This window comes from Nicotiana tomentosiformis, chromosome 7, assembly GCF_000390325.3.
Source record: "Nicotiana tomentosiformis chromosome 7, ASM39032v3, whole genome shotgun sequence".
Taxonomy (NCBI): Eukaryota; Viridiplantae; Streptophyta; class Magnoliopsida; order Solanales; family Solanaceae; genus Nicotiana; species Nicotiana tomentosiformis.
The window spans coordinates 121,543,167-121,561,966 of NC_090818.1; the positions used below are offsets into that span (position 1 = coordinate 121,543,167).

The window sequence follows — 18,800 nt, forward strand, 5'->3', positions numbered from 1 at the left end:
AGGCTGAACTGATTTTACTTAGACTACGAGAAAGGGCGAATTTAGAAATTTAAGAAGATGATTGCACTATCACGAAGATCAAAGAGGCGGATTTAGATTTTAAATTTGACGGGTTTAACCTTTAGCTAACTTCGTACTATTAAATCCATTACACTTTTAAAATTATAGGTTAAAAATTATTATTAACTATTTTTTGAAAAACAATTGTTCGATATAGACAATTGATTTAATATTATAGAATTTTTGCGTTGACGAAAAGAGAAAGGATATTAATTAATGTGGCAGACTTGAGAATTTTGAAAAAATAAACTAAAGAAAGAAAGAAATAAAAATAAAAAAAGTACTTAATTAAAATGAAAGAAGGGACATGATACATGGGGATGGATAGGACCAATTCTAGAAAAGAAAAGGAAAAACCATGTGAACGAAAGAAATAAAGAAAAATGACTTAATTAAAATGCAAGAAACGACACAAGACAAATGTGAGATGGGAATTGAACGTCCAACTGACGTATAAAGATGCATGGAATAACCATTGATCATATAACTCTCTGAAATTGAATATTTAAGTAATTTTAAAGAGATATAATATCGCTAATCGTTATACACGGTGTAAAAAAGGAAGCATCGTTCACTTAAATATCCATGCGCCTCCACATAGATCCACCAGTACCATAGAATGATCCATCGTTCAAAATAACCACTGAAAATTTTCAATTTTCTCTCCCAGATAACCATTGAAAATTTTTCTCCTTCATTCATCGAACAAATCTCTGAAAATAGGCAAACTCTCCGTACCTGTCATAGAAGGGCGGTGTTACCGATTCCCCCTATTGCAACCCCTAATTCTGATATGTAAGTCGCTCCTTATACCATCTTCATCATTGATTACGTCGCAACATTTTCGTCGTGGTGCATGTTCTTTTATACAATGGGTTCACCTTAATTAGATATTTCATAAACCAAAGTTGGTCTATATTTTTTAAGTGGAAAGTTTTGTACATGTATAGTCATCAATCTCATGACAGTAAAATTAATAAGAAAATTTTTATCGAAATAAATAAATTAATCTATCCTATGTACTGTATCATTTTATTTGGACTCAATTTACCGTTAACATAAAATGTATAAGATCACAAGTTTTAAAATTGATCTTTATTTTTTTGTAACTTTGTACCCTAGTCAAATATGATTCACATAAAAATTACAAATGGTAGAAGTTTACCTGTCTCCAAACTTGCGAGGTAAAATAGTAGTTGTGACATTAACCATATGAATTGCTAATGCTGGTCTGTAATTTTGGTTCTCGCATTGCTTGTTAATACCAGCAATGGTACTCTAACTGGTCAAGGTTTCATCATTTTGAAGGTCAACAACTTGATCCAAGTAGTACTCTATAGGCCTTTTCTTGGGGATTTTCATCGAGCCACACGAACCCTCGCATTACATTTGGTCTTCGCTAGAGCTCAGAGTAACGCGAGCGATTGTTCCATTTGGTAAAATAAGAAATTTAAAGTACAATAATGTTTTAGCTGACCCTCCAATGCCAAAGAGGATGTGGGATATGTTCGTTACTTCTTCTTCTTTGCTGATAATTTCTAGTTTATTTGTAACCGCAGTAGCACTATAAGCATATTTGTTAAAGAGATGAGCCTTGGAGATTAGATAAATGGAGGCCACTAAGCAGAACGCAATTAGAAAGCTCCTGATAATGAAAATGGTGCAAAGTTTTGGGACTAATTTCTGGTTATTAGGGAAAGGAACGTAACGTTTCCGGAGAGATATCTCCTTCATTTTGTAAAGATTAATTATGACTCTTTGTTCAATGGATAATGGTCTTCTACTTAAAACCTATTGATGAACTACAGGCGTGCATCTTATTTCTTGCTGCTTGATTTCCTACTTAGTTATGGAATTTGTTTTTTTTTAAATCAAATTTTATACTTATGTTTTATTTTGAACTATATTGATGCACACAGTGTAATAAAATTTACACGTATCATATTTACTTGATGTAATTTGCCTTACTTCAAAATTATAAATTTTACTTTTTTATGAAAAGATTTTTCTAAATATCATTTGAGAGACCTAATAGTACATAAGCTAAACTCATAATCCCTTTGTCCCAATTTATACGTCAGAATTTGATTTTCAGAAATCAAACTTCTTAATTTTAACTATAATTTTAACACGAAGAAAGTACTATTTTTACTTGGATGAATAAAATTATCTGGGAGACGGAGGACTGTAGTGGACAACTATTCAAATCTCAAGGAATGACTTTTGTATCATGCAATTCGAGCTAGACTGAAATCATTATTTTCATTGGGTGATTTATCGGTCCCTAATTTACAAAAGAAGGTTGAACTAATCCATAGGGTAGCCATGTTGCAGTGGAGCCATTTTGGGTCACCCCTTTCAATGAAAATAAAATGGATGAGTTAGATAATCCATGCAACTTTTGAAGTTCATTGAGATTTGAACTTTGGATCAATATCTACGATAATTAAGTCACTTAGTTATTTATACATTTAGACGAGTACATAGATCTTGTAGAAGCAATAATCTATTTGAAAAAGTGCGTACGCTATGATTAAGTAATTATTCACGGCAATGGGCTTAATATACATCTTTAATATCAGGCCCCAATTTAAAACTCTGTTGCCAATTATACTTGTTATATAACACATTGTACTTGTATTATATAAAAAAGGTCAAATACATATGTAGCCCCTTAAAGCTGTCATCAAATTTTACTTAGACACAAATTATTACCTATTAGACACTTAAAGTATGTCAAAACTGTTCCTATTGAACACCTCAAGCATATATGGCACAAGAAGTGATTCTCACTTTGAGCTAGGCGCGTGAATTACTGAATCTTTTTCTTTCTCTCTTTTCTTATTTCTTCTTTAACAAGACCCGGCCATCATCTTCTTCTTTTCATGACTACTCTACTGCTATGAATAGAAATAACATAGAAATAGACAACAAAAAGAAATAATAAAGAAATAGAGAAAGATGAATTCTGACTTATTATTCTCTTGCTCTAAGAATGAAAAGATTAGAAAGTTTGCTTAATTTTATTTATTTATTTATTTATTTTTAAGCTAATAAAAAGTTTGCTTTATTGATTTTCCATTATAGTCATTTCGGTGCGGAGAAAATGGAGATGAGTTACTTGATTCCTTTAGCTCTTTTTATTATGGTCTGTGATGAATTCTCTTGCCGTATTTTTGGATGAAAAAGACAAAGCTATCAAAATATTTTTACTTAAACTCAAAATGTGTTCTTTCATTGTCCCCACCATCTAGGTTCGCCGGAGACCACTAATTGGGTTAATGGTAGGAGGAGCCGTATTTGGCTTTGACTTCATATCTTCTTGGTGGGAAATGTTTCTTGCTATTTTGTTTATTGTATTTGTTGAGGTAGCATCGCAGTTGTGATTCGTCTGATTATCAATTTTTTTACTGGAAATTGATCGAAAAATATGAGGTTTCTGTTTTGTGACGAAGTAGATGACGATGGGAGGGAGGTTCTAGTTCAAAACAGCAGATCTGAGAATGAGAATTTTTATTTTTCTAAAAGATTGTAGTATTTCTCTAAGAAAATGAGAATGCTAACATCAAAACATAAATAAACTTGCCGGTTTCAACGGGAGAGAAGAGTTGTTCATCCGAGGAGAAAGCAGTATCCTAAGAAAGAAGATGACAGTAAGAAAAGTCACGGAATTTTGTTTCTTTTTTGGCATTATTTAAATTTCTGACATGACTCTTATTTTTTGGCTGATTTGTAATCTCTTAATTGGTTTGATTTGATATGTCAAAAGAGTCCCCGTGAAGTGAAATGCTCGTAACTTTAAGGGGCTATGTATATATTTGGCCTATAGATATATGTTTCAAATAAATTGGTCATCTATAAATTGAACATCTCTATTTTTCACAACTACAACAATAACATCCATAATGTAGTCATGAAAAGATTCTTGTTTAGAGAAAAATTTATTCTCTCAGTTAGTTTTATTAATATTAGTAGATTTACTTAGGTCAATTGACTAAATCATATTAATATAGTATATTTTTTTCGTATACTTTCTTTGTTGTCTAATTTATTGTCCATCAAATTTTATATTGTTAATTTCCGTCACTATATTATTTTGATCCCAACAAATGATATGGGCACGCATGTCAGAATCAATACTTGAACACGGCATAGAAATGGGCCACGCATCTATGTGAACTTAGAATTTTGCAAGAAATTAAACTTGTGGTTACAAGAGAGAGAAAATAAATTAAAACTCAGTCGTATATCTATGTGCTGGTTTATCAGACGTTGCAGTTTGTCCTCTTTTCTACTTTCCAGCTACCACAAACAAACAGGATACATATAACTCTCAGTTTGCTTATGTCTGCTCTTACATCACCTTATTTGTCTATGAAACTGAAATTACCACCATATTGGATGCTCCCTCTTCAATTCACAAATAATATTTGAAATAAAAGCAAAGATTTTAACATGAAAAACACTTATTAATCATAATGAGTAAAAATAGTATATACTCCATCAATAAAATAAGAAATTTTGAAAGTCTTCCGGGAAGGAGATAGTGTGACGCAAGAGGTTCACCCTAACCCTTTTCGTCAGAAAATTAAGCGTATATACAAAGTTAAAGTGTATATAAAAACTAAATCACTTTGCTTCTTGCCCGTAAAATATCCAAATGACCATAAACTTCAATATATTAATTAATATATATTCAGAAATTTCGAAAGTCATTGGGGGCAGAGATAGTAGTACGCAAGGTCACTCGTGTTTGTGTTTATTTAAATTTTAAATCTCCTTGGTGAAAAAATTCACAACCGAATCTTAATAAAGTATTGAAGAGATTATTCCACAATAAATAAACTCCCTCACATTCTTTGTTGTTTTTTTCGAGAACAACTTTTATAGCCTATTTGGTCAAGTTTCTCCTAGTTCAAAAGTATTTTTTTTTTCAAAAAAATATTTTTTTCTGAATTTGAAGTGTTTGACCAAGCTTTTAGGAGAAAAAAAGTACTTTTGAGGAGAAGCAGAAGCAGTTTTAAAGAAGCGGAAAGAAATAGCTTCTTCGCAGAAGCACTTTTTAGAGAAACACTTTTGAAAAAAATATACTTAGAATCACTTTTTAAAAACTTGGCTAAACACCAATTGATGCTTAAAAATACTTTTTAAATTAATTATCCAAATACAAATTGCTTGTCACTATTAATTTGCTTTAGATGTCTCTTAAGAGAAGCTAATAAGGAGATGTGGTCTCCAAATTAGCAAAAGAAAATGATATAATTTGCAAAAAATCCCACGCCACAAAATTATCCTTTATTCCCAAGGCTTGTAGCCGAGCATTTCCATATAAAATAAGGTAATAACAAATCATATTCTCGTATCTCTCCAGTAAGTTCAATCAAATGGCAGTTCTTACTCAAGAGCAACCACATTTTGTGTTGTTTCCTTATATGGCACAAGGCCATATGATACCTATGATAGACATAGCTCGATTATTGGCGCAACGAGGTGTTATTATCACAATTCTTTTAACACCCTCAAATGCCAATAGGTTCAATACAGTCATTGCCCGCGCAATAGAAACAGGACTAAAAATTCAAGTAATTGACCTCTATTTTCCAAGCTCAGAAGCAGGGCTACCAGAAGGGTGCGAGAACTGCGACATGCTTGCATCTATAGATATGATGAAGAATTTCTTTCTTGCTGCTCAAATGCTTGAGTCGCAAGTGGTAGACTTGTTGCAAGAATTGAATCCATTACCAAGTTGTTTAATTTCCGATATGTGTTTTCCTTGGACAACTAATGTCGCCAAAAATATTAACATTCCTCGGATTGTTTTTCATGGGATGTGTAGCTTTTCTTTATTGTGTTTACACAATTTAAGAGAATGGAAGGTGTTGGAAAATGTTAATTCGGATAATGAGTATTTTTCAGTGCCTGGTTTTCCGGACAAAGTTGAACTGACCAAAGCTCAACTAAAAACCTTGGTTGATCCAAGCAATTCGGAATGGGAAGAATTTTTGGGCAAACAGAAGAAGGCAGAAGATGAAGCTTATGGGATAGTGGTGAATAGCTTTGAGGAGTTGGAACCAGAATATGTAAAAGCATTGAAAAACGCCAAAGGTAATTTTGAACTGTTAAAGTATGCGACAATCTTATCTAAACACTTATACAAGAAAGATCATAGTATTAATTAACTAATTAATTAATAATAGTATGTCTTATTGTGCTTGCCTGAATCAAGGTTTTATTAGAAACAACCTCTCTAACTGCACAAGGTAGAAAGTAATTAAGGTATGCATACATATTATCCTCTCCAGACCCTACATATGAGAAATACACCGGGTATATTGTTGTTGCTGTTGTGATTTATATTATATCTCAATTTTCATGGATCAACCACATCAAAATAATATTCTTTACTTTCGGATGGTGTCATATTTGACTTCACGGTCTCTACTTCGTCTAATATCACATTGAATTGTGTGGTCATCTAATCTTATAGTTTAATATTGATAGACAAACGCACTTTTAACTACATAATTATATTATATCACTCATAACCACCACTTAAAAACTTTTTTTAATTACATTACTTCGTTATGTCTCAACACATGTGGTTTGGTTCTTTTTCATAGGCTAAGCACGTGAAAATTTTCGTTGTTTCTGGGTGGTGGTGAGATTTGAAAGCATGACCTATACGTGCTCTAATATTATGTTGAATTGTGTAATGTTCTTATCTAAAAGCTTAAATTATTAGAAGGAGCATACTTTTAATTAATAAATTATATTATGTCTAGGCAAGAAGGTTTGGACAATTGGTCCTGTTTCCCTGTGCAACAAAGAGAAACAAGACAAAGCAGAAAGAGGAAGCAAAGCCTCAATAGATGAACACCACTGCCTGAAATGGCTAGATTCTAAGGAACCAAACTCTGTCCTCTTTGTTTGTCTTGGAAGTTTATCGCTCTTGCGAACATCACAAATGATAGAACTTGGACTTGGATTAGAGTCATCTAAACGACCTTTCATTTGGGTTGTTAGACACATCTCAGATGAATTCAGAAAATGGCTAAATGAAGAGAATTTTGAGGAAAGAGTTAAAGAACATGGGATTTTAATTCATGGTTGGGCACCACAAGTACTAATATTATCACACCCTTCTGTCGGGGGATTCTTGACACACTGTGGATGGAATTCGAGCATAGAAGGAATATCTGCTGGCGTGCCAATGATTACTTGGTCATTATTTGCTGAGCAATTTTGTAATGAGAGGCTAATTACGAATGTTCTCAAGACAGGAGTAAAGTCTGGCGTAGAGAATCCTGTTATGTTTTTCGAGGAGGAAAAAGTGGAAACACAAATGAATAAAGATGACATTAAGATGGTTATTGAAAGATTAATGGGTGAAGAAGAGGAAGCAGAAATGAGAAGAGAAAGAGCTAAAAAGCTTGGAGAAATTGCAAGAAAGGCTGTGGAGGAAGGGGGTTCCTCTTACCTGAACTTGACAAAACTAATACAAGATGTCAAAGAGCAAGCTAATAATGGAAAATCTATTTGAAGTCTAATATTTGATTAGGATAATGCAATATACTGCATACATATTTCATTTGAAGCTTTAGCAAACTGTTAATGATACAGAATGTTTTGTTTACAATCTATAGTGGGCGTTGTCTATTTCGATTTAGACGGGCACTTTCGCCTTTGTTTTACCCACGGCATATTAATGCGGTGGCAAATTGCAGCATGGAAATATAGAGATAGTCCAATCTGCAATATGTGGACTTCAAGATAAGGTTTTTGGGAAGCTATATGAAATCAGCGGCAGATCGAGGATTTCACAAGAATGGAGGCACTATTATGAATAGATGGATCCGTGATTTACTTTTGAAATTATAAGCTAAGTTCAAGTCTTTATATTTTTAAAAATGTGACTTTTCACACATATATATATATATATATATTAGTTGAACCATTGATTAAAAAACAAGAATGGAGATTTCATGTCAACCTTGGGGATTTCGACATAATAAACCAAATAGAGAAAGAAAGACAAAAAAAAAGTACTTATTTAAATCACAAAATAGACATGGGAATTGATCCGGTAACCTCACTTGTAAAGGTGCACTCAATACCTGTTTGTACCATAAGATTTCTTTAGTTTAGATATATTTAAATAATTTTGGAGAAATAAAATATTGTTATACATGTTCTCGGAATAGGAGCATGGATTTACGTGCACCCCAAACTTTGGATACGATTTTGTATGAAATATATTGTTTGGGTAAAACAGTACACTTAACATCGTATGATATTGTCCGATTTGGGTCAAGCCCGCACTGTTTTTTTTCAAAATGCCTCGCACCATTAAGAGATCCCTACGCTTTATAAGTACAGCAGTTGTGTATGCGTCTTTGAAGTTACGGGTGCAATCCACATGATCCGAGTATTTATAGTGACCGAAGCCCATGCGTCTTTGAAGCTACAGGTAAAGGTAGTAAACCGGCTCATAGACAGGCAAAGGCACTAAACCGACCCCCCACGCAACACTCTGCTATCTCCATACTTGTTCCGTCAAACCATAGGCTCTGATATTAGCTATTGGGCTGAATCGACCTAAAGATACTCTTAACATGGTGTGATATTATCTGTTTTGTACTAAGTCCGCACGGTTTTCCTCTGTGATGACCCGATAGATCACTTACAGTTTTAACCTTAAATTCTATTTTTTGAAACCTCGATTAGATCCGTTTAGCCTTCTTCGATTTACGTGCAAAGTCTGTGTCTTTTTCCGAAAGGTTTTTACTTGAAAATTTGATAAAATGTGAAATCGTGCCCTAAAACTCATTTGAGTTGATTTCGGTCAACGTTTTAAGCAAACGAACCCGGATCAATATTTTTACGATTTCGGTGGGTCCGTATCGTTATTTGAGACTTGGGCGTATACCTGGAATCGAACTTGAAAGTCCCTAACTCGAATTATCGCAATTTATGGAAAACTAGAGGCTTAAGGGTTTAAAGAATTAATAAGTTCGACCGAAATTTGACTTTGTTGCTACCGGGTCCGAATTTTGATTCCGAGACTTGGTATAGGTTTATTACTGTATTCATGACATGTCTGCAAATTTTGTTCAAAACGGAGTTAATTTGACATAATTCGGATATCCGCTTGAAATATTTAAAGTTCTTAAGCTTCATTGAAAATTTCATTCGTTTTGGTGTCTGTTTCGTAGTTTCAGGTATTATTTTGACACTTTGATTGCGCGAGCAAGTTCGCATGATGTTATAGGACTTGTGTGCATGTTTGGTTGGGAGTCCCGAGGGCTCGGGTGAGTTTTGGATAGGTTTCGAAGTGATTTTGGATTTAGGAAAAATAACCGGTGCATCTGGTTCTGATGCAAGTCTCTCATCTTGCAATTGTGAGGCCAGTGTTCGCATTTGCAAACATTCAAATTCCTGTTAGGTAAGTATTTGCGAACTAATTCTTCGTATTTACGAATAGGGGATGGGTAAGCAATAGATCGCATTTGCGATCAAAAGGTCGCATTTGCAGAGTCCCAGAGTTCGCATTTGCGAACAAATCATCGCAAATGCGATGATAGCAGATATGTGAGATTCTTCACATTTGCGGGATTTACAATTGCGATATCTGCGCCTAGACAAAAGTTCAGAAAAATGAGATTTTGGCTCATTCTATAAAATTCTCAACCCTAAACACTTTAGAGATGATTTTCCCAAGAGCTTGTCTTCCTAAATGCATTGGTAAGTGACTCTAATCTACTTTCTTTCAATTACCCATAACATTTCATAAGATTTCAACCTTAAATCTAGAAATCCATGATAGAAATTAGAGATTTGGGTAGAATTTGAAATTTTTGTAAAATTAGAATTTAGACCTTGAACTGAGGTCGGATTTCGAATTGAACTACATAACCGGATTCGGGGGTGAATGGGTGATCAAGTTTTGGTCTAAACCTCGGGTTTAGACAAAGCAAGTTCGGGGGTTGACTTTTGTTGACTTTTTCAATAATGATCTAAATGAACCTCTTGCATTTGTGGCTAGTTTCTAATGCTTATTTTGAATCATTTGGTTGATTATTTGCTAGATTTGGTTGGTTCGGAGGCTTGTTCGAAAGGCAAGGCCATAGTTGAACTTTGAATTGGTTGCGGAGCGAGGTAAGTGTCATGGTTAATCTTGACTTGAGGGATTAAGACTTGTTTATCTATTTGCTACTTGTTTAATGTGTGGGTACAACGTATATGTGAGGTGACGGATAATTATGCGTTGTTGTTGGGTTAAAACATGCGGGTAGAACTTGTTTCCTTGTGATTTATTGCCTCTTTAATTATGACATTCATGCTTAGATTAAATTATTGCTTATTTGATCGTTGTTTCCAGATTGATGGAATAATTGGTAATGGTTGAGTATGTGGAAGTTGAGGTTTGGTATCTTAGAATCATAATTGACGTAAAGTACATCCCTTGCATTATTTATTTATCAAATTTGTGCATTCATCACGACATGGTAAGGGAGAGTGTCAAAGCACGAAGGGTGATGTCGTGCCATTTCATTACCTTAATTAATGATTAATACATGGTGAGGAAGAGAGTTAAAGCCCGAAGGGTGATGTCGTGCCAATCTATATCAGTTATTCATTGTTACATGGTCAGGACGAGAGTAAAAGCACGAATGGTGATCCCGTGCCATTTCATTTCTCTTATGACATCAGTTTATGGTAAGGATGAGAGTAAAGAACTAAGGGTGATGTCGTACCATTTTCATATCGTATGTTATTTGTCCTCTTTGGTTGATGATTTATTTGACCATCTGTGTTATCCTTCTTGTTGTATTTATCGTATCTTTTTTTCCCCTTTCGCATGTCCCCTCCCAACTATACATATTAAGTCTCCATTTTGTTGACGTTTGGTACATAAATCTATGTTTGTACAAGTTTAATTATGTGAATGTCCTTTCATAGCCGTGTCACTACCTCGTCAAGGTTAGGCTCGATACTTACGGAGTACATTGGGTTGGTTGTACTCATACTACACTCTGCACTTCTTGTGCAGATTTTGGTATTAGACCTAGCTATAAGTGAAGTGAACTAGCTCGGATTATTATTCAGAGAGTTGAGGTAGATCTGCCGACGTCCGCAGACCTTGAAGTCCCCTTCCTCTTTCCTCCTTTACTGTTCATTTTATTCGAAATAATTGTATTTATTTCAGATTTGTAGAACTTTTAGGAGCTCATGCACTTGTGACACCATATTCGGACTGTATTAGATTTTTCACATTTTATGGTTTTTCCGCACCTTACTTCACCATTTATTTCAGCTATTTTGGTTTTTATATTATTATTTAATTTGAAATGTTAAAATGGATAAACTATTCTAACATTGACTTGCCTAGCAAGTGAAATGTTAAGCGCCATCACGGTCCCGAGGGTAGATTTTCTGGATCGTGACAAGTTGGTATCAGAGCACTAGGTTGCCTAGGTCTCACGAGTCATGAGCAGGCTTATTAGAGTCCGGAGGATCGGTACGGAGACACCTGTACTTATCTTCCATAAGCTATGGAGTTTAGGAAAAATGTCACTTCTTTCTTACTCTGTCGTGCGATTTTATTCTATCGTTGATGATTGAACCCTTCTATTCTTGTTCTCTCGTTGATGGAAAGTACACGAACTGCATCTACCGCTGGACAGGAGCCGGAGCCCCCTATGGCAGCTACGACTATAGGCAGAGCTCGAGGCCAAGGTCATGGAAGAGGCCGAGGAAGAGACAGAGCTCGGCCTAGAGCTCGAGCAGCACCACCAACAGTGGAGCCTCAGGTAGATTTTGATGGGGAGGTCCCAGCTCAGGCTGTACATGTTGGACCAACTCAGGTCCCGGAGGGGTTCATAGCCACTCCAGTGCTTTCGGATGCTCTGGTCCGTTTGGTGGGCATTATGGAGCGTGTGGCCCAAATCGGTACTTTCCCGGTGGCACCGGCCGTCTCTCGGGCTGGGGGAGGAGCACAAACTCCCGCTACTTACACTCTGGAGCAGGTGGGTCCCCAGTTTCTGACTCCTGCAGCACCGCCGGTTAGGGAAGTTCAGCCGGTTGTTATGGCACAGGCTGGTGATAGGCCTGCTTTATCTTCTGAGGCTATGTTGAGGTTAGATAAGTTCACCAAGCTCTTTCTTGTTCATTTTAGTGGTGCATCTTCTAAGGACCTACAGGATTTTCTAGACCATTGCCATGAGGTGCTGCGGAACATGGGTATAGTTGAGACCAATGGGGTCGATTTTGTAGTATTTCAATGCGCGGCCTGATAGGATGGCAAAAACCTGCATTTAATTTAATATATAAAATGTCATTAGATTCATTATATGCAAAATTTCATTGAAAGTTTTTAAAAAGAAATTGAAGGAAAACTCACTCGTTGCCATGGGGAACGATAACCAGCCGATGAAGATGATCGTATTGTACAGTCCCTCCAGTATACTGTCTCATGGTACCAGCAACTGTAGAAGTACTGGTAGATGGGGATGCGGCTGCGTGAGATCCTCCAATATCCAATTTAGATATACTTGGAGTGGATGATGCTGGAGATGATAATTGAGTGGGGGATGTATGAGGAACAAAAGATGAACCACAATGCTAGCGATGTATTTAGTTTATTTAAAGTAATTAATAGGTTACGCCAATTCGAAGGTTCAATTTTTTAACGTATTATATTCTTTTAAATTAAAATTCATTAACACTCCAAATCTTATATTTATCCCTATTTTATGTTATATAAATCTTTCAAAATATAAATTAAATTTAAATAGCTTCTTATACGTTCATAAAGACCACACATGGCCAATAATTTGTCAAATCTATAAATTCCTTTAATGTAGCAATTATTAAGTTTTAAATTTAATATTGTCCATTTAATAAATTAGGAAGCGATAATAAGCTTAACTTCTTAAACTTAAAACTAAGGCTTTAAATTATAACTACTTGATATAATTCTAAATCATTCTTCTCTAAAGTTAACAATTCCGCATATACATAAACTTCGGAATTGTTAAAATCACATATAGGTACTAACCTCAATTTCAAAAGTGAATTTAGTTTCAAACTTAAATATTATTACATCTATGACAATTCTAAAAATAAATCTATGGCAATTCTAAATAAACATCTATGAAAATTCTAAACTAGTATCAAATTTAATTGAATTAGAGAACTAAAAAGTATCTAAAACTTGTAGGCAAGATTTCTAATGTAAATTCTTGAAATGTGATTTTCTATGAATTTCTAATGTGATTTTCATGATGTATTTTCAACAAAAAAATTAGATTCCTAAATAAATTCTAAAATACTATAGTCTTCTATAACAAGATGGGGACGACAGTGGGAGTGGGGGCGGGGTTGGGTAAAATGAAGGGGTGAGGGAAGGGGGTTGATATAGGGGATGGGTTTAACAAAAAGGAGGGCCGGGGAAGAAGAGGGAAGAAGTCAAGTACCTTTTCCGGCAAGCAACGGGCTGGGGGGTCTGGGGCTCTCAATGGAGGAAGAAGAGAGAAGAAAGAAAGAAAAGAGAAGAATAAAGAAATGGGGGCGGGACTGGAGTTTTAAAAACGATCTGTGACTGATTTCATCGCAAAACTAGCGACCGTTTCAGTCGCAACTTAAAAAAATAATTTGATCACAGTTTAAAAAGATATCGACCGAAACGTACGCAAATGGTCAAATAAAATTATTTGACTTTAAATTTCTGAATCAATCTGTCGTAATTGTTTATCCCAGATTTTTGCACTAAACGTTGCAACCAATGTTGTCGGAAAAATAGTCGAAAGAATTTAGAAAAAATATAACAAATATTATTTTTGAAAATTCCGACCGAATCAGTCAGAAATTTCTGACTAATTTTTCTGGTCAGAAATTTTCAGTCGCAAATGAGTTATCTTTTAGTAGTGTTCATGCTAATATAGTAAGAAGTTGTTTCACATTGAAGCTAAAATTTCATGCTAATGCATGCTAAAGTTATTTATCCTGCAATCTACAGTTTTGTCACGAATTTTATACGAAACTTCATTCTAAACATGTTAAAGTTATTTAGTTCTTTTGCTAAAATTTTAAACTAAACATGCTTAAGTTTTTTAGTTCATTTGCTAAAAGTTCAGACTAAACATGTTTAAGTTATTTAGTTCATTTGCTAAAATTGTAGACTAAACATGCTTAAGTTATTTAATTCATTTGCTAAAATTTTAGACTATATATGCTCAAGTTATTTAGTTCATTTACTAAAACTACAGACTAAACATGCTTAAAGTTTTGTCTTGCAGTATGTAATTTTCTAATGAGTTTTTGCTAACGCATGCTGAACTTATTTAGTTCATTTGCTAAAATTTCAAACTAAACATGCTTAAATTTTTTTAGTTCATTTGCTAAAATATCAGACTAAACATGCTTAAATTATTTAGTTCATTTGCTAAAATTTCAGATTAAACATGCTTAAATTTTTGTCTTGTAGTATGTAATTTTCTAATGAGTTTTTGCTAATGCATGCTGAAGTTATTTAGTTCATTTGCTAAAACTTTATACCAAAATATGTTAAAATTTTGTCATGCAGTCTACAGTTTTGTCATGAGTTTTATCCGAAACTTCAGTCTAAACAAGCTGAAGTTTTTTTGTTCATTTGCTAAAATTTCAGACTAAACTTGCTTAAGTTTTTGTCTTGCAGTATGTAATTTTCTAATTATTTTTTTCTAATGCATGCTGAAGTTATTTAGTTCATTTGCTAAAGTTTCATATCAAAACATGCTGAAATTTTGCCCTGCAGTCTACAACAGATACCTTTGACCCGCTTCAGAATAGTAACACACGTGGCAAGTATACATGAACATGAAAGCAAATATCACTGCGTGAGATTCACATATGGGGAGTATGCAACCAAACGATCGTTGGGATTTTCAATAATTATAGGCTGATCTGATTTTACTTAGACCACGAGAAAGGGCGAATTTAGAAATTTAAAAAGATGATTGCACTATCACGAAGATCAAAGAGGCGGATTTAGATTTTAAATTTGACGGGTTTAACCTTTAGCTAACTTCGTACTATTAAACCCATTTCAATTTTCTCTCCCAGATAACCATTTGAAATTTTTTCTCCTTCATTCATCGAACAAATCTCTGAAAATAGGCAAACTCTCCGTACCTGTCATAGAAGGGCGGTGTTACCGATTCCCCCCTATTGCAACCCCTAATTCTGATATGTAAGTCGCTCCTAATACCATCTTCATCATTGATTACGTCGCAACATTGTCGTCGTGGTGCCTGTTCTTTTATACAATGGGTTCACCTTAATTAGATATTTCATAAACCAAAATTGGTCTATATTTTTTAAGTGGAAAGTTTTGTACATGTATAGTCATCAATTTTATGACAGTAAAATTAATAAGAAAGATTTTATGGAAATAAATAAATTAATCTGTCCTCTATACTGTATCATTTTATTTGGACTCAATTTACCGTTAACATAAAATGTATAAGATCACAAGTTTTAAAATTGATCTTTATTTTTTTGTAACTTTGTACCCTAGTCAAATATGATTCACATAAAAATTACAAATGGTAGAAGTTTACCTGTCTCCAAACTTGGGGAGGTAGAATAGTAGTTGTGACATTAACCATATGAATTGCTAATGCTGGTCTGTAATTTTGGTTCTCGCATTGCTTGTTAATACCAGCAATGGTACTATAACTGGTCAAGGTTTCATCATTTTGAAGGTCAACAACTTGATCCAAGTAGTACTCTATAGGCCTTTTACATGGTTCTACATTGTTTGGCTGTGTACTGAATGTGAATGGTTCTTCAAACCCTTTCCATGTCTTGAACGTTTGCATTGGCATCTCCAATTCTCTTGCATTCATCAGCCATGGATATAATTGAATTGAATATCCCCACGACACTGATAATGACCAGTTTATCTTTAGTTCATAGCACAAACTATGTTTCATCGTCCGACTTGGATCCTTATTGTAAGCCTCAATCACTTTCTTCACTGACTCAAATTTGCTCATTGATGGAATAAGAGGATGTAACAAGTACACATCCAAATGGTGCAGTGAGACAAGTGGCGCCACGGGATGTGCTGCCAAAAGCCCTCGTGGATTTCCTTGTATATCCATCTTAAAACAAACAAGTGTAAAATGGTAAAATAAGAAATTTAAAGTACAATAATGTCTTTAAATATAAAAATATATTATTTTCTTGGACAAATAAAAAAAGGTATGTCGCATAAAATAGGATAAATGAAGTATTTGACAACTATATATGTATAAAATTACTATAAATCAAATTATTTTAGAATAAAAAATACCTAAAATATTCGTTAAAATTATAGAGTAATAAAAATAAATTGTTTGGCTCTCTAAATAATAATGGTATCATATAAAAGTGTTGGTTTTGAATTTTTTTAAAGCAGATTTTAACTTTTTTTGAAGCTCTTTTTTTAATAAACCAGCTTTTAAGCTCATCCAGGCTCAAAAGCTCTATAAGATGACACATAGAGATTATAATTGGTAAAATTGCCCTTATAATGTTACTATACTACTTTAAGTAAAATTTAAGGTTTTAAAGATTGTATACCTGATGAAAACCGGGTTCTTTCGTGAGAGAAACGCCAATCTCAACCATACAGCGTCTTCTGATCAGAAGCGTACATGTAATGGTAGCGATTATACAACCATCTAAAATCTTCACTAACTCCTCCCCGAGAGGATAGCTAATAGCAATGCCGCCGCCACCGAATGCCTGACTATATGAACCTAATACGTTTATCTCCACACTTTCGGAAATCCCACCAATGTAATACATATGGTTGTGATCATATTTAGTCAAAACTGTCACTAAATTCTTTGTAAAAAAACACAGTATCATCATCTCCCATTACGAATCACCTCACATTCTTTAAACCTAGTTCAAAACTCTCCTTTAGAATCCTCGCAATCCTCACAGCTGACTTGTCACCAAACCAACATGTATATTTGAATTTGGAAGTGTTTTGGGAAATCCTATAGGGTGGGAAATTATCCGGCCATGGCTCGTTTTCATGGGGATTTTCATCGAGCCACACGAACCCTCGCGTTACATTTGGTCTCCACCAGAACTCGAGTAACGCGAGCAATTGTTCCATGTTTTAGCTGACCCTCCAATGCCAAAGAGGATGTGGGATATGTTCGTTACTTCTTCTTCTTTGCTGATAATTTCTAGTTTATTTGTAACCGCAGTAGCACTATAAGCATATTTGTTAAAGAGATGAGCCTTGGAGATTAGATAAATGGAGGCCACTAAGCAGAACGCAATTAGAAAGCTCCTGATAATGAAAATGGTGCAAAGTTTTGGGACTAATTTCTGGTTATTAGGGAAAGGGACGTAACGTTTCCGGAGAGACATCTCCTTCATTTTGTAAAGATTAATTATGACTCTTTGTTCAATGGATAATGGTCTTCTACTTAAAACCTATTGAACTAAAGGCGTGCATCTTATTTCTTGCTGCTTGATTTCCTACGTAGTTATGGAATTTGTTTTTTTTTAAATCAAATTTTATACTTATGTTTCATTTTGAACTATATTGATGTACACAGTGTAATAAAATTTACACGTATCATATTTACTTGTTGTAATTTGCCTTACTTCAAAATTATAAATTTTACTTTTTTATGAAAAGATTTTTCTAAATATCATTTGAGGGACCTAATAGTACATAAGTTAAACTCGTAATCCCTTTGTCTCAATTTATACGTCAGAATTTGAATTTCGGGAGTCAAACTTCTTAATTTTAAGTATAAATTCAAATATAAAATTTGTAAGTTTTTTAAAATATAAGTACTATAAGTTACACGAAGAAAGTTATACTATTTTTACTTGGATGAATAAAATTATTATCTGGGAGACGGAGGACTGTAGTGGACAACTATTCAAATCTCAAGGAATGACTTTGTGTCATGCAATTCGAGCTAAACTGAAATCATTATTTTCATTGGGCGATTTATCGGTCCCTAATTTACAAAAGAAGGTTGAACTAATCCATAGGATAGCCATGTTGCAGTGGAGCCATTTTGGGTCACCCCCTTCAATAAATAAAATGGATGAGTTAGATAATCCATGCAACTTTTGAAGTTTTCATTGAGATTTGAACTTTGGATCAATATCTACAATAATTAAGTTATTATCACTTAGTTATTTATACATTTAGACGAGTACATAGATCTTGTAGAAGCAATAATCTATTTGAAAAAGTGCGTACGCTATGATTAAGATTCACGGCAATGGGCTTAATATACATCTTTAATATCAGGCCCCAATTTAAAACTCTGTTGCCAATTATACTTGTTATATAACACATTGTACTTGTATTATATAAAAAAGGCCAAATACATATGTAGCCCCTTAAAGTTGTCATCAATTTTTACTTAGACACAAATTGTTACCTATTAGACACTTAAAGTATGTCAAAACTATTCCTATTGAACACTTCATGCATATATGGCACAAGAAGTGATTCTCACTTTGAGCTAGGCGCGTGAATTACTGAATCTTTCTCTTTCTCTCTTTTCTTATTTCTTCTTTAACAAGACCCAGCCATCATCTTCTTCTTTTCATGACTACTCTACTGCTATGAATAGAAATAACATAAAAATAAACAACAAAAAGAAATAATAAAGAAATAGAGAAAGATGAATTCTGACTTATTATTCTCTTGCTCTAAGAATGAAAAGATT

The 18,800-nt window shown here is 34.1% G+C and overlaps 2 protein-coding genes and 2 long non-coding RNA genes across 4 annotated transcripts; 3 read left to right on the top strand and 1 right to left on the bottom strand.

The window, feature by feature from the left end:
* Positions 1 to 578: 578 nt before the first annotated feature.
* LOC138895035 (uncharacterized) lies at positions 579 to 1,854 on the top strand. Its single transcript, XR_011409231.1, has 2 exons — positions 579 to 855; positions 1,620 to 1,854. It is a non-coding gene; the product is annotated as an uncharacterized lncRNA (long non-coding RNA).
* Positions 1,855 to 5,366: 3,512 nt separating this feature from the next.
* LOC104108773 (UDP-glycosyltransferase 73C4-like) lies at positions 5,367 to 7,700 on the top strand. The gene is made up of 2 exons (XM_009617891.4): positions 5,367 to 6,165; positions 6,843 to 7,700. The coding sequence occupies exons 1-2, from the start codon at positions 5,445 to 5,447 to the stop codon at positions 7,598 to 7,600; spliced, it is 1,479 nt and encodes a 492-aa protein (XP_009616186.2). The 5' UTR covers positions 5,367 to 5,444; the 3' UTR covers positions 7,601 to 7,700.
* A 7,487-nt stretch (positions 7,701 to 15,187) lies between these two features.
* Positions 15,188 to 17,688, top strand: LOC138895182 (uncharacterized). The gene is made up of 2 exons (XR_011409403.1): positions 15,188 to 15,289; positions 17,307 to 17,688. It is a non-coding gene; the product is annotated as an uncharacterized lncRNA (long non-coding RNA).
* Positions 15,192 to 16,778, bottom strand: LOC104108772 (uncharacterized). Its single transcript, XM_070179850.1, has 3 exons — positions 16,666 to 16,778; positions 15,660 to 16,205; positions 15,192 to 15,350 (listed from the first exon to the last, which is right to left on the bottom strand). The coding sequence occupies exons 1-3, from the start codon at positions 16,711 to 16,713 to the stop codon at positions 15,192 to 15,194; spliced, it is 753 nt and encodes a 250-aa protein (XP_070035951.1). The 5' UTR covers positions 16,714 to 16,778.
* Positions 17,689 to 18,800: the final 1,112 nt, after the last annotated feature.